General features: G+C 47.0%; 1 protein-coding gene across 1 annotated transcript in view; it reads left to right on the top strand.

The window, feature by feature from the left end:
* The first annotated feature begins 3,343 nt into the window (after window positions 1–3,343).
* Window positions 3,344–21,661, top strand: part of plcd1a (phospholipase C, delta 1a) — an 85,435-nt gene continuing 67,117 nt past the window's right edge. The window contains exons 1-2 of the mRNA XM_064941128.1: window positions 3,344–3,682; window positions 12,022–12,180. Of these exons, the coding sequence (XP_064797200.1) occupies window positions 3,652–3,682; window positions 12,022–12,180 (190 nt within the window). The 5' untranslated portion in view covers window positions 3,344–3,651. The remainder of the gene's footprint in view (window positions 3,683–12,021; window positions 12,181–21,661) is intronic.

Genomic DNA, 21,661 nt, shown 5'->3' on the forward strand with positions numbered 1-21,661 from the left:
GGAAGAAATCCAGCCCAGTCACGGACCAGGATGTCTTGCTCCCAGGCAGACTAAATAACTTTTTTGCCCGCTTTGAGGACAGTACAGTGCCACTGACACGGCCTGCAACGGAAACATGCGGTGTCTCCTTCACTGCAGCCGAGGTGAGTAAAACATTTAAACGTGTTAACCCTCGCAAGGCTGCAGGCCCAGACGGCATCCCCAGCCGCGCCCTCAGAGCATGCGCAGACCAGCTGGCTGGTGTGTTTACGGACATATTCAATCAATCCCTATACCAGTCTGCTGTTCCCACATGCTTCAAGAGGGCCACCATTGTTCCTGTTCCCAAGAAAGCTAAGGTAACTGAGCTAAACGACTACCGCCCCGTAGCACTCACTTCCGTCATCATGAAGTGCTTTGAGAGACTAGTCAAGGACCATATCACCTCCACCCTACCTGACACCCTAGACCCACTCCAATTTGCTTACCGCCCAAATAGGTCCACAGACGATGCAATCTCAACCACACTGCACACTGCCCTAACCCATCTGGACAAGAGGAATACCTATGTGAGAATGCTGTTCATCGACTACAGCTCGGCATTCAACACCATAGTACCCTCCAAGCTCGTCATCAAGCTCGAGACCCTGGGTCTCGACCACGCCCTGTGCAACTGGGTACTGGACTTCCTGACGGGCCGCCCCCAGGTGGTGAGGGTAGGTAACAACATCTCCTCCCCGCTGATCCTCAACACTGGGGCCCCACAAGGGTGCGTTCTGAGCCCTCTCCTGTACTCCCTGTTCACCCACGACTGCGTGGCCACGCACGCCTCCAAATCAATCATCAAGTTTGTGGACGACACAACAGTGGTAGGCTTGATTACCAACAACGACGAGACGGCCTACAGGGAGGAGGTGAGGGCCCTCGGAGTGTGGTGTCAGGAAAATAACCTCACACTCAACGTCAACAAAACTAAGGAGATGATTGTGGACTTCAGGAAACAGCAGAGGGAACACCCCCGTATCCACATCGATGGAACAGTAGTGGAGAGAGTAGCAAGTTTTAAGTTCCTCGGCATGCACATTACAGACAAACTGAATTGGTCCACTCACACAGACAGCATCGTGAAGAAGGCGCAGCAGGGCCTCTTCAACCTCAGGAGGCTGAAGAAATTTGGCTTGTCACCAAAAGCACTCACAAACTTCTACAGATGCACAATCGAGAGCATCCTGGCGGGCTGTATCACCGCCTGGTACGGCAACTGCTCCGCCCTCAACCGTAAGGCTCTCCAGAGGGTAGTGAGGTCTGCACAACGCATCACCGGGGGCAAACTACCTGCCCTCCAGGACACCTACACCACCCGATGTTACAGGAAGGCCATAAAGATCATCAAGGACATCAACCACCCGAGCCACTGCCTGTTCACCCCGCTATCATCCAGAAGGCGAGGTCAGTACAGGTGCATCAAAGCTGGGACCGAGAGACTGAAAAACAGCTTCTATCTCAAGGCCATCAGACTGTTAAACAGCCACCACTAACATTGAGTGGCTGCTGCCAACACACTGACACTGACTCAACTCCAGCCACTTTAATAACGGGAATTGATGGGAAATGATGTAAATATATCACTAGCCACTTTAAACAATGCTACCTTATATAATGTTACTTACCCTACATTATTCATCTCATATGCATACGTATATACTGTACTCGATACCATCTACTGTATCTTGCCTATGCTGCTCTGTACCATCACTCATCCATATATCCTTATGTACATATTCTTTATCCCCTTACACTGTGTATAAGACAGTAGTTTAGGAATTGTTAGTTAGATTACTTGTTGGTTATTACTGCATTGTCGGAACTAGAAGCACAAGCATTTCACTACACTCACATTAACATCTGCTAACCATGTGTATGTGACAAATAAAATTTGATTTGATTTGATTTGACTGCAGCTGAGACATGCCTTGTCATTTGACTGCAGCTGAGACATGCCTTGTCATTTGACTGCAGCTGAAACATGCCTTGTCATTTGACTGTAGCTGAGACATGCCTTGTCATTTGACTGTAGCTGAGACATGCCTTGTCATTTGACTGCAGCTGAGACATGCCTTGTCATTTGACTGTAGCTGAGACATGCCTTGTCATTTGACTGCAGCTGAGACATGCCTTGTCATTTGACTGTAGTTGAGACATGCCTTGTCATTTGATTGTAGCTGAGACATGCCTTGTCATTTGACTGCAGCTGAGACATGCCTTGTCATTTGACTGTAGCTGAGACATGCCTTGTCATTTGACTGTAGCTGAGACATGCCTTGTCATTTGACTGCAGCTGAGACATGCCTTGTCATTTGACTGCAGCTGAGACATGCCTTGTCATTTGACTGCAGCTGAGACATGCCTTGTCATTTGACTGCAGCTGAGACATGCCTTGTCATTTGACTGTAGCTGAGACATGCCTTGTCATTTGACTGTAGCTGAGACATGCCTTGTCATTTGACTGTAGTTGAGACATGCCTTGTCATTTGACTGTAGCTGAGACATGCCTTGTCATTTGACTGTAGCTGAGACATGCCTTGTCATTTGACTGTAGCTGAGACATGCCTTGTCATTTGACTGCAGCTGAGACATGCCTTGTCATTTGACTGTAGCTGAGACATGCCTTGTCATTTGACTGTAGCTGAGACATGCCTTGTCATTTGACTGCAGCTGAGACATGCCTTGTCATTTGACTGTAGCTGAGACATGCCTTGTCATTTGACTGCAGCTGAGACATGCCTTGTCATTTGACTGCAGCTGGAGTCTGATGGACGAGGTATGACGTCAAACACCTGCTGTTGTGCTGTTGTTAGCTGTTGCTTTAGCACATACTTCTGCTCAGTTTGACTGAGTATGTAACCATGGTGACTCAGTATGTAACCATGGTGAATCAGTATGTAACCAAGGTGACTTAGTATGTAACCAAGGTGACTTAGTATGTAACCAAGGTGACTTAGTATGTATCCAAGGTTACTCAGTAACCATGGTGCTGGATTACATCCACTCTGTCAGACAGACCAGACCTACAGGTTTAGACCATTGTCCTTTCCGTAAGACTGGCTTGTTTTAATAAGTGATAAAAATAGTATTCATTCTCCATCATTACAAGTATTTAAAACGGATACATTTGGGAAATAAACATATACTGTATTTTACTGCATTAATTTGGTATTCATGACCTCCAACAGCTCAGCCAATCACCATTATCGGACACACAGAGAAACTAAACATATGAATGGGACAACATATCAGAATGTCCCCAATGTCACGAACTCCATGTCGAGGGTGTGGACCAGGCTGCAGAGTCAATATGAGGACCCGTCAGACCGGTGTGGCTGTGCTGTTGGTGTGGACTGACTGCGCGGCAGGTCAGGGCGCATGCTTGGTATTGTCTGTAGGCTACTGACAGCGCTGCTTGGTATTGGCTGTAGGTTACTGACAGCGCTACGCACTGTCTAGATCTCATCAGCAGCCTGAAGTTTGTAGCGGACTGATGGTGCGAGACTTGCGCACTGCTTTTTATCACCGCTTTGCTATTCGCATTTATCCATAGAGACCCTTAGACTTTAGCGTTTGCTGGGGGGAGTTTACGCAGCTGCAACTTTGGACTGATCTGGTCAATTTGGGATGGAATCGAACGGTAAAGCAGAAAAGCATGGTAAGTTGAACTGTAGATATATGCAAGATGGTGTGAAATCTGTTCATATTGTTGAGAACCTTCACAATCTGTTCGGTGCGACTTCCATGCATGATCATTCGGCACCTCTTTGAGTGGATAGGATGACTCAAGTGCGCAATTTCAAACCATTTTTTTTAAAGAAATGTTTTTATGATCTACCATGTTAACATCCGTTTTGATTCCATTCCTCAATAGGCATTGTGATCATACTTGAGTGGTAATGTGATTTGTTTGACTGTCTGAGATGGTTGTCTAGTGTCCTGTCTCTAGGGCACGTTACATTCTGTCTGAAAGTCATTATTGTAAGTATAAACAGAGGAAATGCTTTCTCCCGTGGGATGAACAATGTGCCTTATTATACAAAATGTTGGTGTGCAGCCAGATCAGATATTAGTGTCTGGAGGCAGGTAGAAAGGGGAGGAGACATCCCTGGAGCCAACTCCTTCCTTCACACCTTCACTTTTTAGACTGTAGGAGAGAGTGGTGTAAGTTGAGATTTATTTTTTTACATTCAGCATCAATTCTTCAAGGGAAATATAGTACTCTTTCTAACAAAGATATCTACATATATTTCAGGATGTTGTGTATCTGTCACGCCCTGACCGTAGATTGCTTTGTATATTTCTATTTTTTGTTTGGTCAGGGTGTGATGTGGGTGGGTATTCTATGTTGTATATCTAGGTGTTGTGTTTCTATGTTTAGGCCTGGTATGGTTCCCAATCAGAGGCAGCTGGTTATCGTTGTCTCTGATTGAGAAACATACTTAGGCAGCCTGGTTTCGCTCTTGAGTTGTGGGTAGTTGTTTTCTGTTTTGTACCTGACAGAACTGTTGCGGTTTGTTCTACTTTTGTTTTTGTTTCAGTGGTCTGGTTATAATAAACTTCATGGACACTCACCATGCTGCGCATTGGCCTGATATTTCATACTCCTCAGGAGAGGAGGAGAATCGTTACAGGATGTTGTGTATCCTTGGAAATAATCAGATTTCATGAAAACAGTTTAGAAAACTGCTTGTCTAAAAAAAAAGAGTTCTCTTGTTACAACGTACCTGGGTATGGGAATACTGAAACAAGATGTCGTACACGCTGTTCCAGAGCATCCCAAACATGCTCAATGGGTGACATGTCTGGTGAGTATGCAGGCCATGGAAGAACTGGGACATTTTCAGCTTCCGGGAATTGTGTCCAGATCCTTGCGACATGGGGCCGTGCATTATCATGCTGAAACATGAGGTGATGGAGTCGGATGAATGGCACGACAATGAGCCTCAGGATCTCGTCACGGTGTCTCTGTGCATTCAAATTGCCATCGATAAAAATAAAATTGTGTTCGTTGTCCGTAGCTTATGCCTGCCCATAACATTACCCCACCGCCACGATGGGGCACTCTGTTCACAACGTTGACATCAACAAACCGCTCGCTCACATGACGTCCTGCACGTGGTCTGTGGTTGTGCTGCCAAATTCTCTAAAATGACGTTGGAGGTGGTCTGCCATCTGCCCAGTACAGTTGAAACTGGGATTCATCTGTGAAGAGCACTCTCTTCCAGCGTGCCGGTGGCCATCGAAGGTGAGCATTTGCCCACTGAAGTCAGTTACAACACTTAACTGCTGTCAGGTCAAGACCCTGGTGAGGATGACGAGCACGCAGATGAGCTTCCCTGAGACCGGTTCTGACAGTTTGTGCAGAAGTTCTTCGTTGGGCAAACCCACAGTTTTATCAACTGTCCGGGTGGCTGGCCTCAGACCAGGTGAAGAAGCCGGATGTGGAGGTTCTTGTCTGGCGTGGTTACATGTGGTCTGTGGTTGTGAGGCCAAATTCTGTAAAATGACATTGAAGCCGGCTTATGGTAGAAAAATGTACCTTCAGTAACAACTCGGGTGGACATTCCTGCAGTCAGCATTCCAATTGCACGCTCTCTCAATACTTGAGATATCTGTGACATTGTGGTGGGACAACTGCACATTTTATAGTAGCCTTTTATTGTCCCCAGCACAAGGTGTACCTGTGTTATGATCATGCTGTTTAATCAGCTTCTAGACATGCCACACCTGTGAGAAATGCTCACTAACAGGAATGTAAACAAACTTGTGTACAAAATGAGAGAAACTTTTTGTTGTGTCTTTCAGACACGGTCAGATACAACAAATGTCATTGCAAAAGAAAACATTCTGCCAACCAAAATCATTTGATCAAGTTCACCTTGCTTTGCTAATACCTTAGATACTGTCTTGGCCAAATTCCATGACTTCCATAGGAATACAGCAAATAAGAGTTATTGTCACCATAAAAGGTACAGTTTTATATCTTTATGTTTGAAGCCTAAAATGTGGCAAAAGGTCGCAAAGTTCAAGGGGGCCGAATACTTTCGCAAGGCACTGTAAATGATGGGAGTTATAATGCACAGCTTCAGGACAGGTCAGGTCAGAGGTCAGAGTTCAGGACAGATAACGGGAAACATGGGAATGTATGGCTGGTACCAGATAAATGAATCTGAATCTTTTGGTCTTTTCAGAACCTCTGTAAGTACGGAGGTGGTACTAATTCACAACACTTCTACCCTCCTCTAGATGCCTTGTAACGGTGATCAACCCGTCTCTCAATAACAATGTTTTTAGACTGTTGCGTGGATGGTGGAAAATGCAGTTGTCATACTTGAGAAAAGTAAAGATATACTACAAAGTATGTGGACACCTGCTTGTCGAACATCTTATTCCAAAGTCATGGGCATTAGTCTTCTGGGAAGTCTTTAATATGGAGTTGGTCCCCCTTTGCTGCTATAACAGCCTCCTCTCTTCTGGGAAGGCTTTAATATGGAGTTGTCCCCCTTTTGCTGCTATAACAGTCTCCACGATTCTGAGAAGGCTTTAATATGGAGTTGGTCCCCCCCCTTTGCTGCGAAAACAGCCTCCACTCTTCTGGGAAGGCTTTCCACTAGATGTTGAAACATTGCTGCAGGGACTTCCATTCAGCCACAAGAGAGAGCAGTAGTGAGGTCGGGCACTGATGTTGGGCGATTAGGCCTGGCTTGCAGTCTGCGTTCCAATTAATCCAAAAGGGGTTTGATGGGGTTGAGGTCAGGTCTCTGTGCAGGCCAGTCAGGTTCTTCCACACCAATGTCGACAAACATTTCTGTATGGACCTCGCTTTTGTGCACGGGGGCGTTGTCATGCTGAAACAGGAAAGGGCCTTCCCCAAACTGTTGCCACAAAGTTTGAAGCACAGAATTGTATAGGATGTCATTGTGTGCTGTAGCGTTAAGATTCACTGGAACTACGGGGCCTAGCCCGAACCATGAAAAACAGCCTCAGACCATTATTCCTTATCCACAAAAACTTTACAGTTGGCACTATGCATTCGGGCTGGTAGTGTTCTCCTGGTATCTGACAAACCCAGATTCATCCGTTGGACTGCCAGATGGTGAAGCGTGATTCATCACTCCAGAGAACGCATTTCCACTGCTCCAGAGTCCAATGACGGCAAGCATTACACCACCAGCTGACAAATGGCATTACTCATGGTGATCTTAGGCTTGTGTGCGGCTGCTCGGCCATGGAAACCCATTTCATGAAGCTCCCGATGAAGAGTTCTTGTGCTGACGTTGCTTCCAGAGGCAGTTTGGAACTCGGTAGTGAATGTTGATACCGAGGACATTTTTACGCAATACAGCAGTCTGCAGTTTCGTTCTGTGAGCTTGTGTGGCCTACCACTTTGCAGCTGAGCCGTTGTTGCTCCAAGACTTCCACTCCCACCACTGCAACTTGTATGCTCTAGTCGGCTGGCCCTCGCTACATATTCATCGCCAGACCCACTGGCTCCAGGTCATCTACAAGTCCATGCTAGGTAAAGCTCCGCCTTATCTCAGTTCACTGGTCACGATGGCAACACCCATCCGTAGCACGCGCTCCAGCAGGTGTATCTCACTGATCATCCCTAAAGCCAACACCTCATTTGGCCGCCTTTCGTTCCAATACTCTGCTGCCTGTGACTGGAACGAATTGCAAAAATCCCTGAAGTTGGAGACTTTTATCTCCCTCACCAACTTCAAACATCTGCTATCTGAGCAGCTAACCGATCGCTGCAGCTGTACATAGCCTATTGGTAAATAGCCCACCCATTTTCACCTACCTCATCCCCATACTGTTTTTATTTATTTACTTTTCTGCTCTTTTGCACACCAATATCTCTACCTGTACATGACCATCTGATCATTTATCACTCCTGTGTTAATCTGCAAAATTGTAATTATTCGCCTACCTCCTCATGCCTTTTGCACACAATGTATATAGACTCCCCTTTTTTTCTACTGTGTTATTGACTTGTTAATTGTTTACTCCATGTGTAACTCTGTCTGTTCACACTGCTATGCTTTATCTTGGCCAGGTCGCAGTTGTAAATGAGAACCTGTTCTCAACTAGCCTACCTGGTTAAATAAAGGTGAAATAAAAAATTAAAATCATAATAACAACACTTGCAGTTGACCGGGGCAGCTCTAGAAGGGCAGACATTTGATGAACTGACTTGTTGGAAAGGGAGCATCCTATGACGGTGCCACGTTGACTGTCACTGAGCTCTTCAGTATGGACCCTTCTACTGCCAATGTTTGTGTATGGAGATTGAATGACTGTGTGCTCAATTTGTATAAATCTGTCAACAGCGGGTGTGGCTGAAATAGCCAGATACATTCATTTACTTCTGTGTACCTTAATATTCAATATTTATTTAATTTATTTAACCTTTATTTAACTAGGCAAGTCAGTTAAAAACAAATGATTATTTACAATTCCGGCCTCCCAAAAGGCAAAAGGCCTCCTGCGGGGATGGGGGCTCTCCATGATTGAGTCTTTGAATGAAGAGATTGAGAACAAACTGTCCAGTTTGAGTGTTTGTTGTAGCTTGTTCCAGTCGCTAGCTGCAGCGAACTGAAAAGAGGAGCGACCCAGGGATGTGTGCTTTGGGGACCATTAACCGAATGTGACAGGCAGAACGGGTGTTGCCTGTGTCACAGATTCGTCAAGTACTTGTTTGGGTGTGGCCGAGTCCTGAGAAGGTGACAACTGCTGGGTCAGGGTGTCACCCAGTAACCATTCTGGACCAATCACAACTGCTGGGTCAGGGTGTCACCCAGTAACCATTCTGGACCAATCACAACTGCTGGGTCAGGGTGTCACCCAGTAATAGTTCTGGATCAATATCATTATGGGGTATTGAGTCATTATGGGGTATTGTGTCTTCATTGGGTATTGAGTCATTGTGGGGTATTGTGTCATTATGGGGTATTGTGCCATTATTGGGTTTTGTGTTACTATGGGATATTGTGTCATTATGGGGTTGTGTGTCATTATGGGGTTTTGTGTTACTATGGGGTTCGGTGTCATGGGGTTTTGTGTTACTATGGGATATTGTGTCATTATGGGGTTTTGTGTCATTATGGGGTTTTGTGTTACTATGGGGTTCGGTGTCATGGGGTTTGTGTTACTATGGGGTATTGTGTCATTATGTCATTATGGGGTATTGTGTCATTATGGGGTATTGAGTCATTATGGGGTATTGAGTCATTATGGGGTATTGAGTCATTATGGGGTATTGAGTCATTATGGGGTATTGAGTCACTATGGGGTATTGTGTCATTATGTCATTATGGGGTATTGTGTCATTATGGGGTATTATGTCATTATGTCATTATGGGGTATTGTGTCATTATGGGGTATTGTGTCATTATGTCATTATGGGGTATTGTGTCATTATGGGGTATTGTGTCATTATGGGGTTTTGTGTCATTATGGGGTTTTGTGTTACTATGGGGTTCGGTGTCATGGGGTTTTGTGTTACTATGGGATATTGTGTCATTATGGGGTTTTGTGTCATTATGGGGTTTTGTGTTACTATGGGGTTCGGTGTCATGGGGTTTGTGTTACTATGGGGTATTGTGTCATTATGTCATTATGGGGTATTGTGTCATTATGGGGTATTGAGTCATTATGGGGTATTGAGTCATTATGGGGTATTGAGTCATTATGGGGTATTGAGTCATTATGGGGTATTGAGTCATTATGGGGTATTGTGTCATTATGGGGTATTGAGTCACTATGGGGTATTGTGTCATTATGTCATTATGGGGTATTGTGTCATTATGGGGTATTATGTCATTATGTCATTATGGGGTATTGTGTCATTATGGGGTATTGAGTCATTATGTCATTATGGGGTATTGTGTCATTATGGGGTATTGAGTCATTATGGGGTATTGAGTCATTATGTCATTATGGGGTATTGTGTCATTATGGGGTATTGTGTCATTATGTCATTATGGGGTATTGTGTCATTATGGGGTATTGTGTCATTATGGGGTATTGAGTCATTATGGGGTATTGAGTCATTATGGGGTATTCTGTCATTATGGGGTATTGAGTCATTATGGGGTATTGTGTTACTATGGGGTATTGAGTCATTATGTCATTATGCGGTATTGTGTCATTATGGGGTATTGAGTCATTATGGGGTATTGTGTTACTATGGGGTATTGAGTCATTATGTCATTATGGGGTATTGAGTCATTATGGGGTATTGTCTCATTATGGGGTTTTGAGTCATTATGTCATTATGGGGTATTGTGTCATCATTGGGTATTGTGTTACTATGGGGTATGTGTTACTATGGGGTTTTGTGTCATGGGGTATTGTGTTACTATGGCGTATTGTGTCATTATGGGGTTTTGTGTCACTATGGGGTATTGTGTCATTATGGGGTATTGTGTCATTATGGGGTTTGTGTCACTATGGGGGTTTGTGTCACTATGGGGGTTTGTGTCACTATGGGGTTTTGTGTCACTATGGGGTTTTGTGTTACTATGGGGCTTTGAGTCACTAGGTTTGAATCACATTTGAAAAATGACAGTTAGCTTCTGTACTCGCTATACACTCTAGATAGAACACAAGTACGAATTTTGAAACACAGGCAAAGACTGAATCACACAATACTAGCTTATCTAAGCTCATGTTTTGTTTTGATAATGGTATGGGTCAGGAGTGAGCAGTCCTGTGATCAAACAAGTCAACAACAACAGAGCTACTGAGTGAATTCAGGCTACGGTCCAAAACCCTACAGAAGCAGTCTGAAGCACTCAGCTATTTCCCAGTGCCCAGCCTTCCTCCTCCTCTCGGAATTCATGCCAGCTAGATTCATAAACAGCCTCTGTTAGTCTGTTGCGGGACCTTGTAAAAATGTCTACAATGTTGTTGTTGTGCCCACGCCCCAGGAGTGGCGAGCACTGACAGGGTGGTTCTGAATGTGGACCACCCGGTCCAGCCCAAGCTAGCCCAGACCAGTCCAGCCTAGTCCAGCCCAATCTAGTCCCGCCCAGGCCAGTCCAGCCTAGTTCAACCTAGTCCAGCCCAGTCCAGCCTAGTCCAGTCTAGCCTAGTCCAGCCTAGTCCAGCCCAGTCCAGTCTAGCCTAGTCCAGCCCAGTCCAGCCTAGTCCAGCCTAGCCCAGTCCAGCCGAGTCCAGCCTAGTCCAGCCTAGCCTAGTCTAGCCTAGTCCAGCCTAGTCCAGTCTAGCCTTGTCCAGCCTAGTCCAGTCTAGCCTAGTCCAGCCCAGTCCAGCCTAGTCCAGCCCAGTCCAGCCTAGTCCAGGCCAGTCCAACCTAGTCCAGCCTAGTCCAGTCTAGCCTAGTCCAGCCCAGTCCAGCCTAGTCCAGCCCAGTCCAGCCTAGTCCAGGCCAGTCCAGCCTAGTCCAGCCTAGTCCAGTCTAGCCTAGTCCAGCCCAGTCTAGTCCAGCCCAATCCAGCCTAGTCCAGCCTAGCCTAGTCCAGCCTAGTCCAGCCTAGTCCAGCCCGCTGACTGCTGCCTCTAACTCCTGCTGCTCGTTGTACCACTACATTTTCAGAGTCTATCTTGAGTCGTAGTGAGGAAAACATTTGGGGTGGAGGGGTCCTTTTGCTTTAACTTCCTGTCTGACTCGACTGACCTGGAATGTTTGTCTCAGATGTTCTACACAGGATGCTTTGCAGAAGCATTGTTGCAACCTCGAATATGCACACATGCAAACACATGCAAGCAATACACGTACACACACGGGTTGTCAGCAGCCACTGGTGAGATCATTGAGCTTCATCTGACCATGTGAAAGCTCTGATGGAAAATCTGCAGCTTTTACAGTATGCAGCCTTCACCACAATTCTAACACCACACTGCTCCATCCCAACACATAAATACCTAATGGCTTCCTTTATTACCATTCCAGATGGGTTTACCATGGTTACGGTAGTTGTGAAGAGTCCATCTGTCTGTGACATCTAACCTCTGTGACCCCACTAGGGTTAGAGAGAGATGCGGACCTCCAGTTGTTGCTGGTGGGGGGAGAGCTGCTGAAGGTACGGTCCTCCTCCTGGAAGAAGAACCGCTTCTACAAGCTGCAGGAGGACTGTACAACCATGTGGCACGAGTCACACAGGACATTCAAGCGCAACCAGACCTGTGAGTACTGCTACTGTATCCAAGTAACCAGACCTGTGAGTACTGCTACTGTATCCAAGTAACCAGACCTGTGAGTACTGCTACTGTATCCGAGTAACCAGACCTGTGAGTACTGCTACTGTATCCGAGTAACCAGACCTGTGAGTACTGCTACTATGTCAGAGTAACCAGACCTGTGAGTACTGCTACTGTATCCAAGTAACCAGACATGTGAGTACTGCTACTGTATCCGAGTAACCAGACCTGTGAGTACTGCTACTGTATCCGAGTAACCAGACCTGTGAGTACTGCTACTATGTCAGAGTAACCAGACCTGTGAGTACTGCTACTGTATCCGAGTAACCAGACCTGTGAGTACTGCTACTATGTCAGAGTAACCAGACCTGTGAGTACTGCTGCTGTATCCGAGTAACCAGACCTGTGAGTACTGCTACTATGTCAGAGCAACCAGACCTGTGAGTACTGCTACTATGTCAGAGTAACCAGACCTGTGAGTAGTTCTACTATATCAGAGCAACCAGACCTGTGAGTACTGCTACTATGTCAGAGTAACCAGACCTGTGAGTACTGCTACTATGTCAGAGTAACCAGACCTGTGAGTACTGCTACTATGTCAGAGTAACCAGACCTGTGAGTACTGCTACTATGTCAGAGTAACCAGACCTGTGAGTACTGCTACTATGTCAGAGTAACCAGACCTGTGAGTACTGCTACTATGTCAGAGTAACCAGACCTGTGAGTACTGCTACTATGTCAGAGTAACCAGACCTGTGAGTACTGCTACTGTATCCGAGTAACCAGACCTGTGAGTACTGCTACTGTATCCGAGTAACCAGACCTGTGAGTACTGCTACTATGTCAGAGTAACCAGACCTGTGAGTACTGCTACTATGTCAGAGTAACCAGACCTGTGAGTACTGCTACTATATCAGAGCAACCAGACCTGTGAGTAGTTCTACTATATCAGAGCAACCAGACCTGTGAGTAGTTCTACTGTATCATTAACCTAACGTAGTAGGCGTAGAAAGATGCCTGAGCAAGTTAGGTTGATGTTACCGGATGTTAGCGTTTTATGGCGACTCTGCATAGGCTCCTGTACCATTCATCTACATCAACATCTACATCAGAATTAACGTTGAAGGGCCCAACACATTTCCCTCCATTCTGATGTGAAACAACATATCCTCTGTTGTCGTGGGCCAGTTCCAATGTAAACAGGTTGTAATGTGTTAGGGTAGGAACCATGAGTTTTAGTTGTAGTCACGATATGGTTACCTAGAACTAAAAACATAGTTGTGTTTTGGGGGTTTTACCTATTTATTAGTAAGTTACTTCTGATTTTCTTCTAAACTACCCACAATGCACTATGTCTCAACGTCATATGGAGAATCTACTCGCAACCAGGTTAATGTTGGCCACTAGCCATGCAGACCGAGTGTTGGCGGTGGTGAGCTATAATCCACCTATCACAAGGAGGTGTGATGTAAACAACCAATCAGATTCCGCATGATCTCCGTGAAGTAGGCTACCACAGTTTTTCAACCTTGGCTTAGTACTAGTGCACTACAGTAGCTGACTGACAGTGCTGTTGTGATCATTTTCATCTGTCTGGACCCTTCCTCCTATCACTGTCTTCAGGAAACTATACGTATGTCGGGAGTCACGACTTCACAGGAGAGCCGTTTAAACTTAAAAAATATATTTTTTATCAAAATGCGTTTTTTGGGCAGAAATGCCTTCTGGAACATGTGAACTTTCATGTGGATTAATAACAAACTTGTATGCCATCTGTAAATACAAATACAATTGTTAAATTACAAGCCTTGTTGGTTAAGCCACAAAAAAAGTGAGAAACCCTCCCACTAGTCATGATTGGCTGAGATAATGAGTGGGCTGGACATGCCGAGACAGGAGTTCGGATTGGTCTGCCATATTGAAGGCTTCTGTCTATGTGGGCTGGTCAGTCTGTGTTGGTAATCCTGTCAAACGCGGTTTTAAAAGTGTATTGTGTGGTGGAGCTGCATAGGTGTTGCTCTCCACTTTCTGGAGGATCAAGTTTTGCCTGGGTTAACTGCATATATTGGTAAGATTATTTGATAACTGGTTAGATGACATTATGTATTTCCAAAACGTTGGTTTACTTAAATGTAGCTGGAAGCTAGGTTTTGACAGCAACTGGCTGACTCATGCAGTGCTAACGTAACGTTAGCAGGCTAGTAGGACTAACATTAATAGGATAGTAGGGCTAACGTTAGCAGCCTAGTTGGCTAGCAACCTTGCAAGTTGAATTGTAAATATACATTCATAAAGTATTTGCTTGTAAATTGTCAGAAAATGTAATTGAAACCAGTTGTCATGAGTGCAAACAATTTGATTTATTTTATACATTTGAAGTTATTTCTGTTGGACATGATAGAGAATAGTGTCACATCTGCTCCTGCAACTCCCCCTACGGCTCGTATTGTGTCTTCTTGACCTGCCGTCACTCCACCGGGACTCCCTCCCTCCCCCTCTCTCGCTCTGTTTGTGTGTGTGTGATTGTGTGGGTGGAGACAGGTGTGCTGGTGTCAGAGCAGATCCCCACCAGCTGCAACCTGTTCCATAATCAAGATCTCTACAAATACTCAGTCCTGCCTCTTCCACGCGGCCATATCGTAATCTCTGCTCAGTCAGTCTACGTTTCTAGACGTTTGTTACTATTCAGATCCTGTTATCCTGCTGTGCCTGTTTTCCTTGCCTGACGCTGTTTTCCTCTCCGCTACAGTTCTGCCCTCTCTGACTCTGGTCCCTGTCTCCAGTCCCATGTCTCGTCATCCTGCTACTCTATCCTGGATTCCCCACTCTACTGCTCCCTTGGATTTCCCTCCGGACCTGCTTACCCTGTCTCAACCCCTCTCGCTCCAGCCTCCATCTCCACCTTGTTTTTCAGTAAATATCTTGGTTACTTCATCCCAGTCTCCTCGTCTGGGCCTACTCTTGGGTTCCCCTGTTCCACTCCGCGTATTAGTACGATCTGGCCAAAGAGATGAACCAAGCAGACTCTACTACTCTCCACCAAACCCTCGTCGGCCAAGGCGCCCTGCTCGAGCAACATGACCGAGCCCTGAAGACCCTTCTGAAGCACATCAAGGAGTTTTCCATCAAGGGGTTTTCACAGAGCCTGCATGACCTACAGGGCTGACCCTTTGCCCAGAGCTCACAATCAGTTCCAAGTCCTTCTCCGGGAGCAGTTTTTTCCGATTCTCAAGTGTTACGATGGCAACCTCGAAGCTTGCAGAGCCTTTTTAGTACAATGTTCACAAGTATTTGAGCAACAGCCCTACTCTTATGCTAGCGAACGGGCCAATATTTCATTTCTGATTGGCTGCCTCCATGGAGCAGTGCTTTCCTGGGCCACGGCAGTGTTGGAGAGACAGTCCCCCATCTGCTTATCCTACTTCAGATTCACGGAGGAGATGAAGAACGTCTTCGACCACCCGGTCTGCTGTAAGGATGCCGCTAAACGACTCCTGTCCCTCCGTCAAGGCTCCCATAGTGTTGTGAGATGGCATGTGAGTTTCACACCCTCACCGCTGAGAGCGGCTGGAATGAGGAGCTTCAAGGAGCATTCCTTGAATTCCTTGAGGATGACACACGCTTCCTGAGACTATCAAGGACGAGTTGGTGTCCAGGGATGAGCCTGATGGACTTGATGAACTCATCTCTCGCTATCCGCATCGAAAACCGTCTCTATGAGCGTCGGGTGGAGAGGGTAGGTAGGGTTGCATGTCCCATAACATCTGCTTCAGTGCCTTGTCCTCCTTCTCTGACTGCATCTCATCCCCAGGCTCGTCCAGATCCTGAACCCATGCAGCTCGGCCGGGCCCATCTCTCTCCAGAGGAGAGGCAATGACGAATCGGCGCTAGGAGCTGCCTATGCTGTGGCCAGGTTGGTCACTTTGTCTCCACTTGTTCCCTGCATCCAGCAAAAGAGGGGGCTCGGCAGTAGTGGGGAATATACTGTTGAGCCAAATCGCCTGCCCATCTTCCGTCAGGCCCCTGCTTGAAGGCAACCTTGTGTGGCAGAGCCAGGCTTTTCCTCTGTCTGCTCTCATCAATTCGAGCGCTGACGAGAGCTTCCTGGACTGAGGTTTCGTTACCCAGTTGGGCCTGGACTCTGTTCCACTCAATTCACCCCTCGATGCCAATGCTCTCAATGGACAGCTCCTCTCCAGTGTCCTTGTCATCCCGCGTCTCTCTGGAAATCACCAGGAAAAGATCCGTTTCCACATAATCGACTGTCCTTACTCTCCCCTAGTTCTTGGCCATCCATGGTTAAAGCTACACAGATTTACTGGACCACCAGAAAGGTAATCACATGGAGTTTGTTATGTCACTCTAATTGTTTGCATTCTGCTCTTCCCCCAGGCTTGTCTGTGCCCCAGTTCATTCCAGAACCTCCAGACCTGTCATCAGTTCCACTCGAGTATCACAATCTAGTTCCTGTGTTCAGCAAGCATCACCCCCTGTTGCTGCCGCCTCATCGGCCGTACGACCGCGCCCTTGACCTCCAGCCACGAGCTCCTCTCTCCAGTAGCCGGTTGTTTAACCTCTCTCGTCCCGAGCAAGAGGCTATGGAGAGGTACATCCAGGATTCTCTGGCTGCAGGACTTATCAAGCCGCCATCTTCCTCACCGGTTAGTGCTGGGTTTTTCTTTGTGAAGAAGGATGGGTCACTGAGGCCGTGCAGAGTCTTCAGTGGGCTGAATAACATCACTGTTAAGAACAAGTACCCCTTGCCACTCATCAGTTCTGCTTTTGCCCCCCTCCATGGTGCCACGGTTACCAAACTGGACCTCCGGAATGCCTACCACCTTGTCCGCATAAGAGAGGGGGACGAGTGTAAGACTGCGTTCAACACACCACTTGGTCACTTTGAATATTTGGTCATGCCTTTTGGTCTTACTAACGCCCCTGCTGTTTTCCAGAACCTAGTCAATGACGTGCTGAGGGATGTGATTGGACGCTTCGTTTTAATTTATTTAAATTACATCGTGATTTTTCCCAAGGACCCTGAGGCTTACCAGCAACACGTTTGCCAAGTTCTTCAACGGCTGTTGGAGAATAAGCTTTTTGCTAAAGCTGGAAAATGTGAGTTTCATGCTGCCTCAGTGTCTTTCCTGGGTTATATTATTGCACAGGGACAGTTATGTATGGACCCCGCCAAGGTCAAGGCATTCAGAGTGGCCTGCGCCCTCCAACCTGAAGCAGCTACAGCGTTTCCTGGGGTTTGCACATTTTTACAGATGTTTCATCCGCAACTACAGCCATCTGGTAGCACCTCTCACCACTCCATTCCACTGGCAGAGGCAGCATTCCTGGAACTCAAGCGTCGCTTCACCTCCGGTCCTTAGCCTGACCCAGGACTCCAGTTCATCATGGAGGTGGACGCCTCTGACACTGGGGGTAGGTGCTGTTCTGTCTCAACGTTCCCCCTTGATCAGAAGGTCCACCCATGTGCATTCTTTGCCCGCAAGCTCTCAGCTGCAGAGAGGGAACTCCTGGCCGTTAAGCTGGCTCTGGAGGAATGGCATCACTGGCTGGGGGCTCTGTAAGCCCCTTCATCGTCTGGACTGGCCATATAAACCTGTCCCACATCCAGACCGCCAAACGTCTGAACTCCTGGCAAGCCAGGTGGGCCTTGTCCTTCAGTAGATTCAATTTCCTACTCACTTATCACCCCGGTTCGAAGAATACCAAGCCTGATGCCCTCTCTCGGCAGTTCACAACCAACAACACAGGTACCGAGCCAAAAGCCATTGTGCCATCCACCGGCATCGTTGCTGCCGTCACCTGGGAGATCGAGTCCCGTATCCACCAAGCTCAGCAGAACCCGCCTGACCTGGGTAACGGTCCTTCTGAGCTCTACCACCTACTCCGTCTGTCTGAGCTCTACCTCCTACTCTTTATTTCTGAGTTCTACCACCTACTCTGTCTGTCCGAGTTCTACCGCCTACTCTGTCTGTCCGAGTTCTACCGCCTACTCTGTCTGTCCGAGTTCTACCGCCTACTCCAACTGTCCGAGTTCTACCACCTACTCCAACTGTCCGAGTTCTACCACCTACTCTGTCTGTCCGAGTTCTACCGCCTACTCCAACTGTCCGAGTTCTACCACCTACTCTGTCTGTCCGAGTTCTACCGCCTACTCCAACTGTCCGAGTTCTACCGACCTACTCTGTCTGTCCGAGTTCTACCACCTGCTCCGTCTCTCCGAGTTCTACCACCTACTCTGTTTGTCCGAGTTCTACCACCTACTCAGTCTGTCCGAGTTCTACCTCCTACTCTGTTTGTCCGAGTTCTACCGACCTACTCCATCTGTCCGAGTTCTACCGCCTACTCTGTTTGTCCGAGTTCTACCAACCTACTCCGTCTGTCCGAGTTCTACCACCTACTCCGTCTGTCTGAGTTCTACCACCTACTGTCTATTGTGTCTTGCAGCCCTGCATCTCACTACAGGTCAACCTGGGTTTTGGGAGGCAGTGGAATGTAAACTAAAACATCTCACAGATAGTCAAGAGAGAAATAACAAGAAGTGAATTCTGACCCACACATCGCTTCCTTTTGAACTGTCCAGACTGGTGTGTGTCCATTCCATCCCTGGCTTCCTCTCAGACATCTCCTGGCACAGGACTGGTCATGTGTGTCAGCTCCAGGACCCAGCCTCCTCCACTGCCCTTCCTCTCCTTTTGTAGTTTCTTCCTGTGGTCTTGATTGAGACAAGTTTACCAACGAGCTCTCATGTGTTTAGTCGAAGGAGAAGAGAATGTGGGAGGGTGTAACGAGTGCGCTGATAGTCAGGAAGCAAGTTCAGGGAGTGACTGTTTTAATAAATAAAATAAACAATGAACACGAAACACAAACAACACACCGACATGAAACAGAATCAATAACACCTGAGGAAAGAACAAAGGGGAGTGACAGATACAGGGGAGATAATCAAGGAGCTGATGGAGTCCAGGTGAGTGTCATGAGGCGCTGGTGACAGGTATGCGGGATAATCAGCAGCCTGATGAACTTGAGGCCGGAGAGGGAGAGTACGTGACAGAGGGTGATACTTTGTGTTTAATAAAGACTTTCTCCCCAGGGAATAACTCTGTTCTGTAACGTCAACACTTTGTCCCCAGGGAATAATGTAAAAGAGAGAACCTGGTAATGTATACTGTACATATTTGACACTACAGCAGACTAAAGCCATATCTATCCACACTAAAACAGCACCAGTCCCTCTGTCTCATAGGGCAGTGTTTTGTTTACAATGCCTTTCCTGTGTTTACTGTCCACACCCTAACTGTGTGTGGGGGAGGGAGGGAGAGGGAGAGAGGGAGGGAGAGGGAGAGAGAGAAAGGTGTAGTAAGTATTGAGTAACAGCCCAGGTCATATGGGTAATGTCGTATGAGGTAGAGTCATATGAGGTAGAGTCTGTGCGAGGTAGAGTTTGTACGTTTCTCAGGCTACTGTGACCCCATGTAGCTCAATTGGTAGAGCATTGTGCTTGCAGAGCCAGGGTTGTGGGTTTGATGCCCACGGAGGACCAGTATTAACAAGTAGGAGAATGTATGTCTACTAGAACTGTATGTCGGTTACTGTTAACTCAGGTCTCCAGTCACTGAGAGGAGACCAGACCTAGTACTGTACTGTAGGTCACTGAGAGGAGACCAGACCTAGTACTGTACTGTAGGTCACTGAGAGGGAACCAGACCTAGTACTGTATTGTAGGTCACTGAGAGGAGACCAGACCTAGTACTGTACTGTAGGTCACTGAGAGGGGACCAGACCTAATACTGTACTGTAGGTCAATAAGAGGAGACCAGACCTAGTACTGTACTGTAGGTCACTGAGAGGAGACCAGACCTAGTACTGTAGGTCACTGAGAGGGGACCAGGCCTAGTACTGTACTGTAGGTCACTGAGAGGAGACCAGACCTAGTACTGTACTGTAGGTCACTGAGAGGGGACCAGACCTAGTACTGTACTGTAGGTTACTAATAGGGGACCAGACCTAGTACTGTAGGTCACTGAGAGGGGACCAGACCTAGTACTGTACTATAGGTCACTGAGAGGAGACCAGACCTAGTACTGTACTGTAGGTTACTGTTAACTCAGGTCTCCAGTCAATGAGAGGAGACCAGACCTAGTACAGTACTGTAGGTCACTGAGAGGAGACCAGACCTAGTACTGTACTGTAGGTCACTGAGAGGGGACCAGGCCTAGTACTGTACTGTAGGTCACTGAGAGGGGACCAGACCTAGTACTGTACTGTAGGTCACTGAGAGGGGACCAGACCTAGTACTGTACTGTAGGTCACTGAGAGGGGACCAGACCTAGTACTGTAGGTCACTGAGAGGGGACCAGACCTAGTACTGTACTCTAGGTCACTGAGAGGAGACCAGACCTAGTACTGTACTGTAGGTCACTGAGAGGGGACCAGACCTAGTACTGTACTGTAGGTCACTGAGAGGGGACCAGACCTAGTACTGTACTGTAGGTCACTGAGAGGGGACCAGACCTAGTACTGTACTGTAGGTCACTGAGAGGAGACCAGACCTAGTACTGTACTGTAGGTCACTGAGAGGAGACCAGACCTAGTACTGTACTGTAGGTTACTGAGAGGAGACCAGACCTAGTACTGTACTGTAGGTCACTGAGAGGGGACCAGACCTAGTACTGTACTGTAGGTCACTGAGAGGGGACCAGACCTAGTACTGTACTGTAGGTCACTGAGAGGGACCAGACCTAGTACTGTACTGTAGGTCACTGAGAGGGGACCAGACCTAGTACTGTACTGTAGGTCACTGAGAGGGGACCAGACCTAGTACTGTACTGTAGGTCACTGAGAGGGGACCAGACCTAGTACTGTACTGTAGGTCACTGAGAGGGGACCAGACCTAGTACTGTACTGTAGGTTACAGAACAGAGGAAGCTGTTATGCAACAAGCTTTCACAGGCTCACTGCAGAGTTAGACATTTATCCTCATTTCCCCAAATGTCAAACTTCAAAGTGTTTTTGACATCTTGGATGGCAGCTCTGTATCGTTTCATTCCAAGTTAAAGGTTCAGTTAAGGTACTCGGGAGGTAAGGGTTAATGTTTGGGATAGGGTTACAAATGGCTAAGGTTTGGGATTGGGTTATGAATGGTTAAGGTGGGTTAAGGTTTGGGATAGGGTTATGAATGGTTAAGGTGGGGGTTAAGGTTTGGGATTGGGTTATGAATGGTTAAGGTGAGGGTTAAGGTTTGGGATTGGGTCATGAATGGTTAAGGTGAGGGATTGGGATTGGGTTATGAATGGTTAAGGTTTGGGATTGGGATTGGGTTATGAATGGTTAAGGTGAGGGTTAAGGTTTGGGATTGGGTTACAAATGGTTAAGGTGAAGGTTAAGGTTTGGGATAGGGTTATGAATTGTTCAGGTGGGTTAAGGATTGGGATTGGGTTATGAATGGTTA

Source organism: Oncorhynchus masou, chromosome 28, assembly GCF_036934945.1.
Source record: "Oncorhynchus masou masou isolate Uvic2021 chromosome 28, UVic_Omas_1.1, whole genome shotgun sequence".
Lineage (NCBI taxonomy): Eukaryota > Metazoa > Chordata > Actinopteri > Salmoniformes > Salmonidae > Oncorhynchus > Oncorhynchus masou.